The 20,339-nt window shown below is 39.3% G+C and overlaps 2 protein-coding genes across 2 annotated transcripts in view; one reads left to right on the plus strand and one right to left on the minus strand.

Moving 5' to 3' along the window:
• Window positions 1-2,088: 2,088 nt before the first annotated feature.
• On the minus strand, window positions 2,089-2,982 carry LOC129075525 (uridine-cytidine kinase 2-like). Its single transcript, XM_054579598.1, has one exon. It carries the CDS (start codon window positions 2,980-2,982, stop codon window positions 2,089-2,091), a length of 894 nt encoding a protein of 297 aa, XP_054435573.1.
• Window positions 2,983-8,789: 5,807 nt separating this feature from the next.
• The window catches only part of F9 (coagulation factor IX), a 34,112-nt gene continuing 22,562 nt past the window's right edge, over window positions 8,790-20,339 (plus strand). The window contains exons 1-4 of the mRNA XM_054579563.1: window positions 8,790-8,946; window positions 14,684-14,847; window positions 15,042-15,066; window positions 19,327-19,440. Of these exons, the coding sequence (XP_054435538.1) occupies window positions 8,859-8,946; window positions 14,684-14,847; window positions 15,042-15,066; window positions 19,327-19,440 (391 nt within the window). The 5' untranslated portion in view covers window positions 8,790-8,858. The remainder of the gene's footprint in view (window positions 8,947-14,683; window positions 14,848-15,041; window positions 15,067-19,326; window positions 19,441-20,339) is intronic.

The following is a 20,339-nucleotide window of genomic DNA, read 5'->3' on the forward strand; positions in this document are numbered from 1 at the left end:
GCTTTCAATTCACAATACACATGGCCTTGACCTTCTGCTTCAGAAGAGTTTTGTATAGCAAGGATGGTCGCAGAGGTGAAAAACAGCTTTTTGGTCCTCTTTTGTGTGACCTAATGTTGAATGTGAGAATAAACAATGTCAAATGTTCAATTGGCTAGTCTTTCTTGGCTCTTCTGTATCCTATCACACCCTACCCCCCAAAACCAAAAAAAAAAAAAAAGGAAATTGGCAAAGTACTAAATTGACTTGTCATCATGATGGAGTGCAACACTGTCTTAATTATAACACATTGCACTCACTAGAACAAAAAGTAGTTCTATTACAATATTTGCTTTGACAGATTTGTCACTGCCCAGCATCTTTGCCATCTCGTAACAAAATTATGAGGAAATTATCTCCCACCAAATTTTTAAATGAGTGAGGAGTCCCCTTACATACAGTTGACTCTGAAGCCCTACACCCTCAACTGAGGGAAAATGCAAGGTCTAACAGAATGATGGGACTCCTGGAAACAAATTTTGTTCTGCATTTACTGTCAGTCATACATGTGGGGTGTCTCAGATCACCTCACTGGCATCTCTGTTTCAGTCATCTTTGCTAACTGTTCCCCATCTCCTTGACCTTTAAATGTCAGAGGGTCATATAGCTCAGTGTTCACACATCTCCCCTTCTCTACACTTACTCCCTTGGTGAGCTCATCTGTTTCATTTTTTGTCGCTGTTGTTTTCTTATTGTTGACATTATTACAGATGTCCTGCATTTTTTCGCCTATATGCTGATATCTCATATATGTGGTGTGACAAAAGTAGGCTTACAGTTTTATGTGAAACACAGTTAATTCTTATATTATTATTTATTGTATTATTTTCCATATGAACAGCTATAAAACTACTTTTGCCCCACCCTGTGTGGGTGTGTGTGTATGCGTGAGGGGTGTATATGTATCCTTTGAAGCCCAGGTGTATATATCCACCTGCCTCCTCAATAGCTCCACTTGAATATTTAATAGGCATCTCAAATTTAACATGTCCAAAACCAAAACCCAGACTTTCTTCCTAAACCTGCTCTTCAATTTTGTCCATCTAAATTCCTAACAATCCCATCATTCCTGTTGTTCCAGCAAAATCCTTAAAGTCATCCTCACTTTTCACACCCACACCCCATCTGTAAGAAACTCCTGTTGGTAATACATTTAGAATCCCATCACTCTTACTGCCCTGGTCCACCCTAGATTGCTGCTTCTTCCCCGGCTTCTTTAAGTCTGTTTTCAACACAGCAGGCAGAATGATCCAGTTAACACATGTCGGATCATATTGCTTCTCTGTGCAAACCCTTGTACTGGCTCCCAACATCTTTCAGTCCTTGTGCTGGACTACAAGACCCTCCATGATTTTCTCCTCCAGGTGACCTATGACTTTGTCTCCTCCATCCTCTGCCTCCCTTACTCAGCCCCAAACACCTGATATTTCACGGATGTGACTACATACAGGTCCATGTCAGGGACTTTGCACTTGATGTTCTCCCTCCACCTGGCCTGTCCTCTTCCCCAGATGCCTGCATGCATCATTCCTTGAACTCTGTCAATTTTTCACTGAAAGTGTGCCTTCTCAGTGAGGCCTTCCCTTGCCACCCAATTCCAAATGACACCCTCTCCCATTTACCACAGGTACACTCCTTGTTTTACTCCATAATAATGACAGAATACATAACCAACATAGAGTACAATTTCATTTATTGTTTAATTCTGTCTCTGCTAACACTTGAATGTATGTTCTATAAGGTCAGAGATTTATTGTTGTCTTCTTCTCTTCTTTACCCCTAAGCCCTAGAACAGTACATAGCTTGTAGTGGGTGCTCCATAAGTATTCATATATATAACTGGTTACACATTGGCTTCATAATCACCAGTAACAGTTGGCACAGTTCATCATGTAGGCTCAGGGTCAACCTCTGTTTCAAGATCAAGGGCATTTCATCTCCATGTTGTTTTCTTAAATAGGCAATGTCACAGGAAACTGTGTACAGACAACCAGAGTCCCCTTTCGCTTCCTTCTGTCTTCTGGAGTGGCTGGCTGGAGGCAGACAGGATCAATGCAGCCAGATGCTGGACTCCGAGGCCTGGTTTTTGCATGTAAGCATGTAGCCATTGAGATAGCCATTGGTCTGCTGCTTGGAAAGTCCTCCATTCAGGATGTCGCAGATGTGCTGCACAATGAGGTCGATGGCCACTAGATTGTCCACACCTCTAAGAATCATCAGGTCTGCATATATCTTTGTTGGCAAGCAGAATTCTTCAAAGGCAGGTTTCATGAACATAACGTACTGGGATAAAATCTCTTCCAGGTCTTGCCCTCTTTCGCTGACATCTCTTAATACTATGCGGGAGAGCCGGGTGTCTGCATCTGAGTCTAGGAAGATCTTCATCTGGAACAGGTCTCGCACTTCCTGAGAGTAGAAGGCCAAAATGCCTTCGAAAAGGACCACTTTCGCGGGGTAGACAGTGACTGTTTCCTCCTTCCGGGTATGGGAGTCAACGTCATACACGGGAATCTGCACGATTTGCCCTTTGGCGATTTTTTTTAGCGTTTTGAAGATGAGTTCATTGTCAAAGGCGTCTGGGTGATGGAAATTGAACTGACCTTTCAGGGCTTTAGTCTTCTGCTCTGAAGTGAGGACGCGGTAGAAGCTGTCCTGGCTCAGGATGACCACCTGCTTCTTGCGGTAGTCCAATTTGTTCTGCCCTAGAAGCTGCACAATCTTTACACAAAAGGAGGACTTGCCACTGGCCCTGCCCCCACTGACCCCAATCAGGAAGGGCTCGCCACCGCCACCATCGAAGTTATTCAGCTTGTGGTTAAGTTGGGTCGGCTTGCCGTCGCCATCACCATCACCCGCCATGACTGCCGCCACCCCTTCGCAACGGTCTCTGCCTCCCTTCTCAACGGCCTCTGCGTGAGCACGCTGACGCACGCATGCACGCATGCACGCACGAGGCCTCGCTAAGTATTCTTTGAATACATTAAAATTCCAAGACAACTGGTCGATTCAGAAAAATGAGATGAAAGTATTCAGGTAACTCGATATTAAATAGAATGTGAACTCCAGCCAATTATTTGTAGGGGGAAAGTGTAGTGTGTGTATGTGTATCTATGTGGAGAGAGAGATGGAGGGAAATAGAGAGGAAAGGAGGGATAGAGAAGAGAGGTTAGAAGGGAGGGTGGGGGGAGAAAGAGGGGGGAGAGGGGAAATGGGGGAGAGAGAGAGAAAGAAGGAGGGGGGAGGAAAGGAAGAGAGGGAGAGAGAGAGAAGAGAGGGGGGAGAGATGGAAAGGAAAAGAAAGAGGGTTGGAGGGAGAGAGAGAGGAGGAGGGAGAGAGAGAAGGGAGGCAGGAAGGGAGGGAGGGAGGGAAGGAGGAGAGAGAGAGAGACAGACAGAACCTTTATCAGTGAGCAAGGAAGCAATAGAGACAGAAATGGAGATGGGGTGACTAAGCAGAGATGCTCCCTGCCCCTGAGGCCCCACCAAAGCCAAGGCCAATTTTGCAGACCTAATGTTTTATAAAAATAACTTGCAAAGTTATGATGAAGTATTATTGACAATCCAGTAAGCCATACAAAAAAGGCAGATTCATCCAACCCCAGGCTAATTTTTTTTTTCATTGTGCTACATATAATGGCTATAATCAGTTATAGCTATAAACAGAATTACCAAGTCTGATTATTTTTTATCTGATAGTTCATCATCAATAGAGAAACATACTAGACTCAGTAGAAGGAAAATGATAGATGCTACAGGAACAAAATGTGGTTTATTAACAAATTAATAATCATGTCTGTCTTTTCTACTGTAAAGCCTTGCGTTTCTTACCACTCATTTCTGCCATGTGAGTAGAAAAGCTATCTTTCAAAAAAAACTAAAATCAGGCATTTTATGTCAGCCTGCATTTTTTTTTTAACCATTTGATATTTTTATTCCCGGACATATTGTATACCATGAGAGAATTTCTCATATGAAAGCCGAAATCAAAGTAAGTTACTTACTATATGTAAATCTAATTAAATATTTGAGAAAAATAGGTCTTTTGATCCAGTAAGAATTCAAAATTTTACTTATTCATTTGTGTCTAGTAAAAGTAAAAGGGGGGGCATTAAGATGGTTGAATGAAAAATAAGCTGGTTCGAAGATACACTCAGCTTGTGGTACAGCAGAATGAGATAAAGGCAAGAACATTGGCCAGTTTCTAAGAGTCTTGGTTTCCATACCTATAAGACAATAACTCTTATTCCTGCCTATGCCAAAGGGTTACTGTGAGATCCAAATATGAAAATGAATGGGAGTGGGCTCTTTCAATTTTGAAATGCTTCCCACATATAAGCCAAGATATTGAATACTTGCAAAACTAGAAGGAACCTGCTTCTACTTGAGTCCAAAGATGGGAAAGCGAATGGAATTGTTAAAATGTAGAAACTTTTGGCTCCCAAAGAAAATGAAATGCTTTAAAAATCAAAAGAACGTTGTTGTGTTGAATCACTCAAAAATTCCTTTTATGTTTCATCTGCTATGATGTATTATCTTTGGAGGCAATATGATGCTTCTCTTCTAAAAATGTCACAGCTTTGAGGATAATAATTTAAGAATTTCAGACAATTCAATGAATTTTTCTGAGAACATCCTTTTTGAAAAATGATCAAGTATAAATCCTTTACCCTCAATTTGTGTCATAACAATTGATAACCAGAATGTCTGACTGACTTATAATTGCCTACATCCTACCAATATGGCTCTTGATTCTAGAATGCAGCAGGGCCACAACTACCTTTATAAGAATCAGAGATACATATTGAAAGCCAGCTACTTATATAGCATTATTTTCTTATGCATCAAAAACCTTATTATGTAACTTGGATAGAATGGTGTCCTCTCTGCTCCTTTTTATCCATGTAGTCACAATATGCTGTACAATTGTACCTCATTTCCCCTGAGCTCCTTTACTCATTTACAGATTCTTATGCAGAAAGAATGCCAAGTGATTATCATGACACCCTCCAGTTAGAATTCATAAAGAGATTAAGTACAACTTAACATGTTTCTGCAGCTGAACTATGAGAGGTTTTACTTCACAAATCATCCTCTGGTGCAATCTAAATCTCAAAACCATAAAATGGAAAAAAGTCAAATTCTTATGCTGTCAGTCACAAGACTGAGCTCCAGCAAACCTGTATAAGTAGGTCAGCCAATTGTACCTCAACATTCCAGCTCTGTAGTCTTCCCTGATGTTTTGTCTTGCTTTCTTTATTCAAAAGCAGGCAAAATTACTAATAGGTACAAATATTAGCTTCCACCCTACTGTGATATACAGTTGACAGGAATCAAAGAGGAAAGAAAATACCATTATTTTATCAAGTGCCTACAATGTGACCAGCAATTTATAGACATCATTTCCTTGCATCATTCATTCATTCATTCATTTATTCACAATGACCTCTGTCAGACAACCCAAAATAAATACAGCAGACAATGTTCCTACCTTCATGTAGATTACAATCAAGTTTAAGAAAAAGATATTTAAAAATAATCACACACCTTCTACAGCTTGGTAGAACATAATAAATCACAGCAAGTAAATAGTCCAGTTGTAATAATTAATTAAATGTGAATACATCACAAAAATCGCATTTTAATGCCTGAGAGATCTTCAATAACAATTAGGACTAGATAAACTACAATTTCAGAGATTATAGAACCATTCCAAACTCTGTGCTACAGCAAAGAAATGAGGGAGTCCTTCAGCATGGATGGACCTGGAGATTAGTATGCTAAGTGAAATTGTACAAGTAATTCAACAAAGGACAGTCTTTTTGTAAAGTGGTGCTGGAGGAATCAGACATTTAGAGGCAACAAAAATGAAGTTCAAACTAAACCTCATACCTTATATAAAAATTAAAATGGAACACAGGCATAAATCTAAATTTTAATACGATAAAATTGTTTTAATGGGAAAAAGCTTCAGGATTAATATTAGTGGAAGGGTTCTAAATGTGACAGTAAAGGTGTGACCCATTTAAAAAAATGTTAAATTGGACTACATCAAAATTAAACATTTTGCCTCTGTAAAAGACCCATTTAAGAAGATGAAAAGGCAAGCAACAGTCTTGGAGACAATATTTGCAAACCATATATCTGGAAAAGGACTCAAATCTGTAATATGTAAAGAACTCTAAAAATCCAACAATATAAAAAAATCAGTATAATTGGGAACTAGGCAAAAGACATGAACAGACATTTCACTGAATAGGATATGCAGATGGTTAATAAGTAAATTATAAGGTGTTCAGCATTATTAGCCAATAGGGAAATGCAAATTAAAACACAATGAATTAGCCCTGGCTGGTGTGGCTCAGTGGATTGAGCGCTGGCCTGTGAACAAAAGGGTTGTAGGTTTGATTCCCAGTCAGGGCACATGCCTGGGTTGTGGGCCAGGTCCCCATTGGGGGGTGCGTGAGAGGCAACCACACATTAATGTTTCCCTCCCCCTCTTTGTCCCTCCCTTCCCCTCTCTCTAAAAATAAGTGGTGGGGGGGAGGCAGAGACAAATGTATTTGAAAAAATAAAAGAAAATTTAAAATAAATAAATAAATAAATAAATGAAGTCTTTTAAAAAAAAACACAATGAATTATTGTTGCACACTTATCAGAATGTCTAAAATAAAAAATAGTGACAATGCCAAATGCTTTCAATGGATGAGAAACTGAATTCCTCATCCATTGCTAAGGAATATAAAGTAGCACAGCCATTTCAGAAAATAGTTTGATACTTTATTTAAAAACTAAACATCAAGCCCTGGTTGGTGTGGTTCAGTGGATTGAGTGCTGACCTGCAAACCAAAGGGTCGTCAGTTCAAATCCCAGTCAAGGCACAGGTCTGGGTTGTGGGCCAGGTCCCCAGTGGGGGGGTGTGCAAGAGGCAACCACACATTGATGGTCCTCTCCCTCTCTCCCTCCCTCCCTTCTTTCCCCTCTCTAAAAATAAATAAACTCTTTAAAAAATATAAAAACTAAACATTTAACTACCATATAATCCAGAAATTGTATTCCCGAGCGTTCATCCCAGAGAAATTTAAGTTACATCAGTAGCCTGGTTGGATGGCTCAGTTGGTTGGAGCATCATCCCACACGCCAAAAGGTTGCCAGTTTTTTCTATTGCAAGTAATGTGCTGTGAACATTCTTGTACAGGTTTCTATGTGGATGTGACCTTTCTTTTAATTCTCACTTGAGGATATGTTTTATTTATTGTTTGTTTTTATTTTTATTTACTTGTTTTATAATCCTTGTCTAAGGATATATCTTTTTTTATTTTTACTTATTTATTTATTTTAATTTTATTTATTATTTTTATTTAATTGTAATGTATTTTTAAATTTTTTTAATTTTCACCCAAGGGTATATTTAGTGATTTTAGAGAGAGAAGAGAGAGAGAAAGAGAAACATAAATGTGAGAGAGAAACATAGATCAGTTGACTCCCATATGTGCCCTCATTGGGGATCAAAACCACAACCCAAGCATGTGCCCTGCCCAGGAATCAAACCCATGACCTTTCGGTGTATGGGATGATGCTCTGACCAACTGAGCCACCTGGCTAGGGCACCAAATTACTTCTTAAAAATGAAGGTAGTCCTGGCCGGTGTGGTTCAATGGACTAAGCGTCAGTCTGTGAACTGAAGGGTTGCTGGTTCAATTCCCAGTGAGGGCACATGACTGTCTTATGGGCCAGGTCCCCAGGTAGGGGCACACAAGAGGCAACCAGTCCATGTTTCTCTCACACATCAGTGTTTCTCTCCTCCTCTTTCTTGCTCCCTCCCCTGTCTCTAAAAATAAATAAATATTAAAAGGAAGGTAAAATGGAGACATTTTCAAATAAGCAAAAGCTGAGAAAATCCATCATAAGCTCTATGCTATCAAAAATATTAAAGAACATTCTTCAGAGTGATAAAAAAAATTTAAGAGATTGAAACTTGGATCTATACAAAGAAATGAAAAATATCATAATGGCAAATACATGGCTAAATATAAACTATTTTTTCTCATTTTTAAACTTCTTTGAAAAATTATTTACTACTTAAAGCAGAAGTAATAATATAACATAGGGTCTGTAACATGGGGAAATAAAATGTATCGCAACAACAGCACAAAGAACAGTAGGTAAATGTTGGTATAATGTTAGGAGCTTTTTTATATGTGAAGTAGCATAATATATTAATCACTATATAATAGTCATTTATTTTATATATTTAATATGTAAGTATATTTGCATACACATACATTCACACACAAGTACATATGTTCTTAGACAGGGTCCAAAGGATTCACCATATGGGTACATGGTACAACAAGTTTTTATCAACTCCTCATTGTGAGAAGGAACACAAAAGATCCACCAGGTGACTCGAGGTATGTAAGCATTGAGAACGTTTTAAGGATGATGACAAAATGCCTTTGAACATCCCATCTCTTTATCTTTATATGACAATGGTGTTCCCTAACAAGCATAAGATGGATTCCACTGATGAATTTTGCTGCCAGAGCAACCTCAGCCATTATACCTCCCCTTATTTTAATGATGTGTCACTTCCTGCTTCAGCATCAAATCAGCCACAGACGCAAAAGTCCATGGAATGAGAATGAAGTGTAATGGTGCCTGCTGCCTATTCTCTTCACTTAACCCAAGAAGCCATTTGCAAATAGCCCAAAGACCCACTGTGGGAGATGGACATTGTTTCCCAAAAGTAAATACAGCTCAGCTTGTACTTTGGAACAATTGGTGAACCTTGCTGCTTGCACAATCTTCTAGCAAAGGTTATGCAGTGCCTGAACATGATCATGGCAGAATCACCAGGCCTCATCACCATCTGCCTTTTAGGATATCTCCTCAGTGCTGAATGTGCAGGTTTGTTTCCTTTTAAAAGATACATTGAGTATGCTTGTCTTTTAGATATAAAAATGTCTGGTGCTGTCTTCTTCACTAAATAATGATTACAGGATTCCACAGCAATATTTAAGATTCTGGTAGTCAGCCTGTGTGTTAGCAAATACTGGTTCTCTGGTAGCTGTGTCGCCTTAATTTTTAAAACTAAATAGATTTACAATGCTTATGGTACATTTTTAATGGACACTGATGGACTTAGGATTTGACAATGTAATTCCTAAATGGTCATCTCCTTGGTTAAAAAAAAATTAAAAATGGAAAAATACTTTAACAAGGAAATAGCAGAAAATGGAGAAAAAATTAACTGTCATTTTGGTTATTTTTACTCACCACTTTGAAATCAAAATGGGAAACATTAAAGCCACAAAGAATGCTTTTATCTGCACAAAAATTTTTATTTTAAGCTATATGATGTTTTGAAATTTTATAACTAAATAGTAAGGCATGCCTATAATTTTAAAAATATATAAAATTATATACCTTCAATTTAAAGTTTAAGTTACAACAGACAAAACTTTTCATTAGTAAGTTGTTATTTATCACTAACATTTTTCATAGATTAGGAAGAGATTATTATATGTCTGATTCTAAACATCTCAAAGTTAATACGTGGGGAAACTCAATACTCAAGCTCTTAGAAGAGCAAAGCCAGTCAAAGAATTGACATAAAGGGTAGAAATTGGTTAATGCAACGTGTGCCACTTGTTTTTGTCACAGCTTCAGTGACTTTATACACTGTCCCCAAAGGAAAGCACACAGGAAAGAAATTACCTCATTTAGACAAACAGCATGTTCTCACAGGAAGCATTTATCACACTTACTTGTCAGCCTACTATAATCAAATCTAGTAGCTGACAGTGCCAGGATCAGGGGTGCCAACCCTAAGGGTCTCCAGAAAGCAGACTGGCCCTGTGGTTCCCACTCCAGACATGATGTCAGACTGAAATGCAGAAATAATGATACAAGAATGCAAAGGTTAAATCAAACTGGCCAAGTGGGTAGAGTCCAGGAATAAAGAAATTTAGCTGGAAAACTCGCAAAGCAGAACATAAAGCTTAGCCTTTACACATGTCTCCTCGGTGTAAGATAAGCAGGACAAAGGACCCAAGCCCTTCCTTCAGGATAAGTGGTGAGATGATGGAGATTTTAAGAGGGCTGCTGACCTCTTGAAGAACTCAGATGTTGGAAAAAAAAAAGACAAATGGGAAGAAAAAAGTGGAACTGGGATTTCAGAGCTTGGGAAACAATAACTCAAATAGATAAACCTGAAAAAAAAGTAAGATATATGATCCTCAAACAATACTGAGGAGAAAGGCAATGTGATTCTGGAGTGACTGCAGTCACAGATAAAGGGCCCTTGAGGAGAGACGCAGGGGGCTTTCCCTGAGGATGGACGGTATTGATGCAGCACGCTCTGCTGCCATTAAATTGTCACTGACTTCTAAAAGCAGTTTTGATGAATGATCTACTGAGCTGTTGCATTTTCATGGCTGCTGCCCTTCGGTTTTACTGCATCAATTTGGATTTTGAAATCAAAACTATTCTGTGAAACCAATTCAGCTTTGTAAAGGGCATGGACCAAAACTGTCTTTCATTCAGAATGAATGAATGACATGAATGTGAGAGAGCATCAACCCATACACTTCAGAAACTTTACAAAACCAAGTGACTACTATGGTTCCAGGTACTGTGGCAAGGTACCGGTGATGTGGGGACAAACCAGACTCCCCTCCTTGGCCTAAGGCATCATGAGGTCAGGAGAGAGATTTCAATATAACATGCTAAAATGTGTACCAGGTGCTAAAGGAGCATAGAAAAAGAAATACATTAATTGGGGAAACACCTAACAGAGAATATTTTGAGCTGGGCCTTATAAATCAGTAGATTCACTCTTGAATGTCTGATTCAGGGCATTCTAAGCACAAAGGATCACTCTTGTACACACATCCAGATCCACAAAGAATGTGAAGGCTTTCGATAACTCAGTATGTTTTGAATGTTGAATATGACAAGTGAGGCAGGATAGCAAGGCAGGGTCAGGTCGTCAAATAACAAAAGCCCTAAACTAAGCAGTTTGGACAATACAAAGCAATGTGGGGTCATCAGAAGTACAAAGAAATACCACTGACAGCTGATTTTGGATGCTCAGCCTGGCAACATTCTAGTCAAATGTCTGAGAAAGGGCTGGCAAGACTAGAGAAGACCAGTCTTGAGGCTACTGTAACCAACCTGGGAAGGCAGGAGGGCCTGGACGTGGACATTAGCTGTATAGACAAAGGAGGGAACAGAATTCAAATGACATTCAAGGAAGTAACGTTCAAGGAAGTAGAAATCCTATGACTTAACCATCTGGGTATGGGAGGGGAACAGGTTTACAGAAAGTGTACAGAGTATGTCTTCGGCATTTTATGTGATTACTGGACATAGCCTAGGGCCTAAGAGCTTGAACTGTGCATCTTCCAGAGTCAAAATCCTGGCTCTGACACATTCGTATGTTACCTGGAGCAAATTACTTAACCTCTCAGAATCTCTGTTTTTCTCAGTTCCAAAAATGAGATGACAAGACCTATCTCATGAGACTGTTGCGATTATGGAATGAAATAATATTTGCAAATAACTGAGCACAGTGCACAGCACATCAGAAGCATAAATAAACATCAGCGCTCCATCAGATTGCAAGGTACAGTTAGGGATCTGGAATTCAGAAGATGTATCTGACCAGAGATGAATATTTGGAACTCGCTATCAAATAACAGTAATTACAACTATATGAATGGCGATCCAGGAAGTGATCATGGGTGCTGTGGCACTTAGTATAGTGCCTGGCAGAAGTGAGTGTTCAGAAAATTGTGTTGAAAGAGCCAGGGCTGTACCAGGGTGAGACAGGCAAGGCAAGTAGGGCATCATTGTACTTGTACACATTAAAAGAGAGGGCCTCCTGCAATCTTGTGCCCTAAAGTCCTTGTTTACCTCACGCGAGTCTTGGCCTTGGCAAGGATGGATGGAATGAAAAGGGAAAAGGCCGAAGCTGGAGCTTGGGAGAACTCTGAACATTTAACGGGCAGGCAGAGAAGGTGAATTAACTGATTTCATGTGGCAGATGAATAACAAGAGTTAGAGCAAAGAGGAGAACCAGAGTAGAGTGATTTCATGGAAAGAGTGTCCTGAAAAGGGAGAGATTAACAATTATAACTGTTTCCAAGCAGTCAGGAAATACATAAACTCAAAACTATCCTTTCGGAGGCCATGGCTGATTCGCACAAGTCATTTCATTATATTGATAACAGTAAAGAAGGGAAAGAGCTACAGAAAAGAGCATTAAAGAGCTAAAGGGAGTTGAGGAAATTTTAAGACAGCGTAAGTTTTACAGGTTGACTTAAGACCATCTACATGAACAGAAACTAACCTGTACAGCAAATTCAGAGTCCGTTCAATTTGAGATCCAGTTCTATTTTCCAGGAAGGAAGGAAGGGGGTAAGTAGGGAAGAAGAGAGAGAACTAACGTATGGGAGGGGGGAAAAAAACCCAGAATTACCTTCTGAAGGGCAGGTCCCTTGTAGTGCAGGCTTCCCCCACTAGGTGAGTGCCCTAGGAACCCATCTGTATCAGTGTACCAGCTGGTGGTGTTGTGAGAAGTTGCATTCAGCTTAGTGAATTTTTTTTGAAGACTCTTTGAAAGCATTTGCCCATTTCATGATGAGTGATTTATGAGCGCACCTGCCCACACCACGCTGAGTGTTCAGCAGTTTTTGACCAAAAAACGGCATGACCCCAGTGCCCCACCCTCCCTGTTCATCCAGTCTCGCCCCCAGCAACTTTTTTGTTTTTGTTGTTTCCTGGATGAAAAAAGTCCTGAAAGAGAAACAATTTGCTGATGTGGAAGAGGTGAAACAAAAAAACTGCAGAAGCACTAAAAAGCATCAAAAATCACTGAGTTCAAAAACTGTTTAGAGCAGTGGGAAAAAAATGTCTTGATAGGTGTTTTGAACCGTCCTTTGAAGGTAACTGAGGTTTAAATATGTAAAAATAAATACACAATTTTTTATAAATAAATTCCAGGTGTTTTGGGTCCCCCTCATATACTAGCCTACACATACTATTCTCTCACTGATCCTGTCAACAACACCGTGAGGTACATATTCTTTTTATCCTACTGATACACCCATTTTACATTGAACCAGGTTAAGCTTCAAAGATTATGTGACTTGCCTAAGATCTCACAGCCAACAGGTGGTGGATTGAAATCCAAAAGTGTCTGATCTGACTCCACAACTCTGTTTCTCCACTAGACCACACTGTAAATGGATTCAGACATACATGATATTGTAGTTGTGCCCAGGAGCAAGCAAAAGAATTGCCAGCAGGGACAAGGGCCTGGTGGAGGCTGGGAGGCATCAATATGCGATGGCATCCACCTGCAGCACAGGAATTGTCTCACAAGGTGCTCAGGTGCCTCAGAAGGGAAGGCGCGCGCATACAGCTGCACTGATCTAGGGCTTGGGGCTGCAGGATATTGCAGCCCTGAAGAAGGGGTCAAGGGAATTGAGAAAGTTGGCAGGTGAAGCCCAAGAGAACAAGAGAAAAGAAAGATTGTCAAAGGACTGGAACGGTCCCTAAAGTGAAGAGCTGCAATTAAAACAGAGGAATATACTTTAGTTTGCTCTTTTTTTATACTTTTTTTGGAGTTAATGAGAAAGCAGTCCCAAAATGCCCTGGAAAGTTCATCTTAGAAGCACCTGGTCCTATGAGACAGTAACAGATAGTCTCTTGAAGAACAGAAAAAACTCCAGGCAACTTTCTGGAGTTCCTGAGTAAGTAGTTCCTGAGTAAGTTCCTGTTATTATAGATAGATAGATAGATAGATAGATAGATAGATAGATAGATGATAGATGATAGATAGATAGATAGATAGATAGATAGAGATAGAGATAATAGATCTGTATCTATTATCTATAAGATAATATCTTATTATCTATAAGATAATAAGAGAAATGAAATGAAGATTTGAGAGTGGGGAGACAGGGAGGGATGGGGAAAACTGGTTAGAGATCTTAGTCTTCTGGATCTCAGAAGTGCCCCCACAGGCTGGGCAATCAGAGCTAAGATAAACTATATCCTGAATCCCAGGGAAAGAGTTACATCATTGGAATTCCTACAACACATGCCAACTGAAGGTGGTGTGAGTATGAAGAAAAAAACAATGAAAGCAGTGGGTTTTCTTTTAAACCTAGTGTAAGAGTCTGGGGTTAGGGACCAGAATTAGGCTTCTGTTCTTCCAAGAGAAATTTGTTACAAAGTAATTTGGGCAACTGCATCCTGAAAACAGAGTGGAGCATGGGTGGGGCAGGCGGGGACCACCTTGCAAGGATCTGCAATTAGGATCTATTTTCAAATGATGACAAAGTATGAAGTTAACTGCTTATTTAAGAACTTTCTTTTTAATGCAAAGTAAATTCAAATACAATTGAAAATCTGACCTTTTATTACTGGAGCTCTCTTGACTAAGAGTAAAATTGAATTTCAATTCCTCAGTCTCCATGTGTATACAGTACCATGAGAACATCATAAATTTTGGCTCTATGCCCCAAAGATAAATTTGCTTTAGGATTACTTGGATTAAAAACTTTTCCTAAGAGTTGTATTTAATTTTCATGTTTTCTTTTTCCTAAAGCTAAATAATAGTTCTTTTAAATTTCAGTTTTTCTTGATCGTGAAAATGCCACCAAAATTCTGAATCGGCCAAAGAGATATAATTCAGGTAGATTGGAAGAATTTGTTCGAGGGAACCTGGAGAGAGAATGTATGGAAGAAAAATGTGATTTTGAAGAAGCACGAGAAGTTTTTGAAAACACTGAAAAAACTGTGAGTATTTCCACCTAACATCCTTCAGATACAGAACGAACAATAGTAACCCTTTTAAAAAAAAGAGAGAAACTTCTCTTTGTAATTTTAAAATATCTATACATATATGCATATTATAAATGGTATAAAAGAGAAGGAATCAAATCCAAAACATTTTAAACGCCATCATTAACCTCTTCTCCTTCTCTTTATAGACTGAATTTTGGAAGCAATATGTTGGTAAGCATTTCGTTTTATCTTCTAGCTTGCATATGAAACATTTCAGAATTATGTATTTTTCTCTGTGTAAATATACAATCTATTAAACTCTGTCAAAAGGACTCAGATAAATAAGTTCCACTCTTTTACCCAAGATTGAAAGGTGATATACTACAGGTTTATGCCAGCATAAGAGACATCAGTTAGCAGATAAGCTGACTCCTCCCTAGGGCTTCAAAGAGAACATCGTTCCACCCCAGGAAGCTGGAAAGAAGAAACAGAGATGATTGCATCTGGGGACTGAATGAGGGTTTGCAGTCCCCAGTGGAAAAAATCAGAGAATGTTGATTGACTTAAATGTTTATTGTTTAACCAGTCTTCTCCTTATGATGGTCTGTAGGGCCCTCCACAGTTACTCTGCCCTTTCCTTCCCATTGCCCCTCCCATTTTATCTCCTACTGCTCCCCACCTCACACACTGGACCACAGCCATCCTGGCCTCCCTGGTGCTCCTTGTGCACTCTAGGGATGCTTCTACTTTAGAGCCTTGGACCTGGCTGCTCCTTTAATATGGAATGCTCTTCTGTTAGGTTTCCCTAGGCTCACCACCTCACCGCCTTTGGGTCTATGCCCAAAGTCACCACATCAATGAAGCCGACCTTGATCATATATTAATATGTCAACCTGTGCCCCATAACCCCTTCACTCTAGACACTGTATCCTGCTCTATTATTTTTCATACATAGCACTTTTCACCATCTGAGATACCATATAATGTTCTTACTTATACTATCATTCATTTTTCCCACCTCACTACATGGCAACCTTCACGTTGGTAGGGGTATTCAATTTTTTGTTTATTGATGTATTCATAGTAACTTGAACAATATCTGGTAAAGAAGCACTACATAAATATTTGTTAAATGAATTTACCAAAACGAGGAAAACTTTAATGACAACTAAGTTTTTTTTTCTCTTTTTTATTTAATTTTATTTTAATTTATTTTTTCAAATACATTTGTCTCTGCCTACCCCCCACCACTTTCCCTTGCCCCCTCCCCCCTTCCCTCCCTCAGCTCTTCCCCTTTGGTTTTGTCCAAGGGTCCTTGCTATATGTTCCTTGACTTTCCCCTTCCCTTCCTTTTCCCCGCCCGCCCCCTTCCCTCTTGTCTCTGTTGATTTCTTTTCCTTTCAGTGTTGCTGGTCTTATTTCACCATATGATCTCACCTATAAGCGGAACCTAACCAACAATACAAAGATGAAAGGAAAACAAGACAACTAAGTTTTAAAATCAATCTAAAATATAGCAGCAGGATTTTGTGGCAGTGTAAATTTCGCAGGTTCACTTACACAGGCAGCAAATTTACTGAGTTCCTTCAATTTGAGATCCAGTTCTATTTTCCCGTTTCTGTTCTGGAGACACTGTTGGGCTTGTTCCTGCCTTTGTAACTCATAATTCTTCCATTTTTGTTCTTAAGTCATGGTGGAAGAAGACATTCCCTTCATTACATGTGCTTTATCTTCCTTTACTTGTTCTTGATAATTAACACTACCAGGCCAATTCTCTACTGAGGTATTCCCCTATGGTTAGTCCAAACAAGGCTTCTCATTCTCTGTTTCAACTATATTTAAAATTTCTTGCCCTGGCTGGTGTGGCTCAGTGGATTGAGCGGTGGCCTGTGAACCAAAGGGTTACCAGTTTGATTCCCAGTCAGGGCACATGCCTGGGTTGTGGGCCGGATGCCCAGTTGGGGGAGTGAGAGGGGCAATCACACACTGATGTTTCTTTCCCTCTCTTTCTCCCTACCTTCCCCTCTCTCTAAAAATAAATAAATAAAATCTTTAAAAAATAAATGAAAAATAAAATTTCTCATTTTGTGACATATTTTTAAGGCCCAACAATTCCTAAATTTCCCCCCAAAATATTCCTGGCTGTACTTAAACTCCTATAATCCCTTCATTGTCCGTCCCCTGACCTGACCTCCCACCCCCTAGCAGCATATGCCAGGGCCTCTTAAGACTTATATTTTGAAGTTGGGTTCCTGCCTTCTAGATCACAGGCAGTGGTTACTGTATCTCAGGTAAAGACATCTCAGAAACATTAAGGACATGATTCTGTCACTACTGCTTTGTCTATTGAAAAATAAAACACAAACAAGAACAGAAAAAGAAAAAAAATAATAACACCATGCCTCTTTTCCCTTGCTACTAAGATTCCTAATTCCCCAAATAGCCTATGCTAGTTCTCACTATGTGGGCTACCCCATACATCAGGGACACAGCCCCCTCACTGCTGCCCTGTTGTGTACCATCAGCTCACCATATAAAGAGCCAAGGTGAAGAAAGAATATCGTGCAATCACATTAAGCAGCATCTGTCAAGTACTTTACAGTTTACAGAGTGCCTGTCACATTTAATCCTCACACCAACCCTAGGAGCAAAGTGTTATTAACCTCATTTCATAGAGGAGAAAACTGAGGCTTAGGGAGATTAAAAGACTTGCCATAGGTCACCCAGCTGTGGAGTCATGGAGCCAAGAAAAGAATCCACGCTCTATTATGCCGAACCCCTTCACTATTAGCCCTACCAGCCTTCAAATTTAAATGCAGTTATTTATTAAACACCAACGTAGAGGCCTTAAACAGGAACCTCTCACTTGGCAAGGTCTTGTCCCTTGTTGTCTTTGACCCCTACTGTCTGTGGCTTTGCCTCAGCCCAAAGTACACACAGACAAGCACCCAAAGGAGAACTAAATGCAGGATAAAATGACACTCATTTTAAAGATATGTCCCAGCAAATGAGTTGCTGTGTAGCTGGCTGCAAGCCCAGACTCTTTCAGTGAAACATCCTAAATAATTCAGATCCGTTAGTCTATAATATAAAGTGCAAATGTTGCTCGTTTTTTAGACCAGTTCCGAACATCAATAATAATAAGCCAGAGATAACATATTTTGTTTTCATGGAATTAGAACAAATTGAAGTATTTGTGCAAAAGCACATTGGATCAAGGGGCAGAGAGGACAAGGCCTAATTTTTACAGCAAGCAGATTTTCCAGAGAGGGACTATTTCTGAGAAAGGGATATTAGTCCTTAATCAATGGGACCTGGATACATGCTACTGACAGAGAACATGACAGGCATGCTACTGCTCTCCCTAAAGCAGGATCTCCATGCTAGGTGACAGGGAGCTTTGCTCTAAAGTGTGACTGATGATCAGAAATTATTTGCCCCCTTTTTCTCATTCTTTCATTCCTATGTCATCTTCAGCTCCCCACTGTTTTGCTTCTCTATGTTGTCTTGCTTATTTAGCTCCCATTTTTTTCTTCAGGGCTATTTATTTGAGCTCACCGTGCATACCAGTCTACCTTATGGTCCTACGTTCATCCCTTTCTCCTGAAGCTTCCGTAGAAGTATGGATGGAGGCAGAGCTCTAAGAAAGCAGACTTAAGTGTTCCCTTCTCATCTTGACCCTTCCTTTCCCTCTTGTCTATTTCTTCTTTCTGTTTTCTTATGACCGGTGCCTTCAAAGGCTTTCAAGAACTCTATAAAGGTAGAAACTTTAGGAAAGGTAGTAAGGATGCATAGTCAATCTATACATAAAAAAGGACATTTTCAGAATTTTTCTTTTTTTAATTCTTTGTATTGAAAGTTGTTTCTCACTTAGACCATTTGGGACCTAACTCGTAGATAGAATATCTTTAAACAGTAGTATATGCTTCTGACATCTTTTCTATTGTTTTGAACCACTACTAAATATTATACTTAAAAGTTAAATATACACAACACAAGAAAGAAGATGCATTTGCTTCACGCCTAGGAGTGGAAGTACCATATCTTATCTGACTCAGCTTGCACTGCAAGACCTGTGATAGAACAGGCCTTGTGTGGCATACAGATAATAATTGTTGAAGTTATGTTATTTGATTTGGAATTAACTCTGCCACCATTCTATAAGAAAGGATTGAAAATTCTTCTCACCCTGTGCTGCTCCAGTACAGTTTTATACTCAACCATTCTTCTCCCTGTTGCTTTTCCCATTTTGTACCTATGTATATGTCTTCCTCGAGGCAAACTCCTAAGAAAGTGTTAGCATAAGCACCTTTGTCTGGGTTGCTTTTAGAAACAGAGAAAGACAGGGACATCCCATAAGCACCTGGCTTCCAGGTCAGCAGTTCTTCCCTGACCCTAAAATTGGGCCCCCCTTCCCATGAGTCTGTGCAGGGAGGATCAGGCATTGTAAACAATTTATCTGCTAATTTAACATCTTAACCTATCTCAAAGATGGAGACCAGTGTGAGTCCAATCCATGTTTAAATGGTGGCATGTGCAAGGATGACATTAACGCCTACGAATGTTGGTGTCAAGCTGGATTTGAAGGAAAGAACTGTGAATTAGGTAAGTAACTAGTTTTGGATTACTCATGATTCAAAGTTCCCCTTTGAAACCAGATGAAACCGGAAAACACAATATTTATATATCATAATTTTCCCTTAAAGCCATATATACTTTTATTATGGTAGAAAACACAACATGATATCTACACTATTAACAAATTTTGAAGTGTACAACACAGTATTGGTAACTACAGGCACTATGTTATACAGAACATCTCCAGAACTTATTCATCTTACATTACTGAAACTATAGCCATAGAAGAGCAGATCCCCATTTTCACTTCTTCATTCTCTGCTCCTATGTGTTTAACTATTTTAGCCACCGCATATAAGTACAATAATGCAGTATTTGCCCTTCTGTAACTGGCTAACTTCACTTAGCATAATGTCCTCCACATTCACCCATGCCCTTCACATGAAAGGATTTCCTTCTTTTTAAAGCCTGAGTAATGTCTCTTTGTATGAAATATACTTTCAAAGCTTATAAAAATTCATTTTATCTGTAGTCATAGTTTCCAGGATGAGTTCAAGAAACTATATTCAGAGCAATAATACTATTTGGTAGATAATAGGTAGCGATGTTCCACTCACTTGTTAATCCTCAGTGCAGCCACATGCGGTCAGTACCATTATTATTATCCCAATTCCATGATAATGAGAAAACTGCAGATCAAAAAGTAAATGGTCAAGCCAGGAATTGGACTTCAGTTTGACCAAAATCCATGCTTCTAACCACTATCCACAAAACGCAAAGAAAACAGAACCCATCAACTGACCTCATGACTAAATTGCTATCAACATAGGCAGTGGAAGTCAAGCAAGTATAGAATTGGGGTATGGCAAAGTCAATCCTCTCATATAATAGGTACTTCTCCATTCATACAAACTACTTTACATGTG

The sequence above is a fragment of the Pteronotus mesoamericanus genome, unplaced genomic scaffold, assembly GCF_021234165.1.
Source record: "Pteronotus mesoamericanus isolate MK-2021 breed Mesoamerican mustached bat unplaced genomic scaffold, CSHL_Meso_final contig_55, whole genome shotgun sequence".
In the NCBI taxonomy this organism is placed as follows: domain Eukaryota; kingdom Metazoa; phylum Chordata; class Mammalia; order Chiroptera; family Mormoopidae; genus Pteronotus; species Pteronotus mesoamericanus.

What these genes read in the sequence shown, in the direction of transcription:
- LOC129075525 (XM_054579598.1), bottom strand. Translation starts at nt 2,982, where the DNA reads ATGCGTGCATGCGTGCGTCAGCGTGCTCACGCAGAGGCCGTTGAGAAG.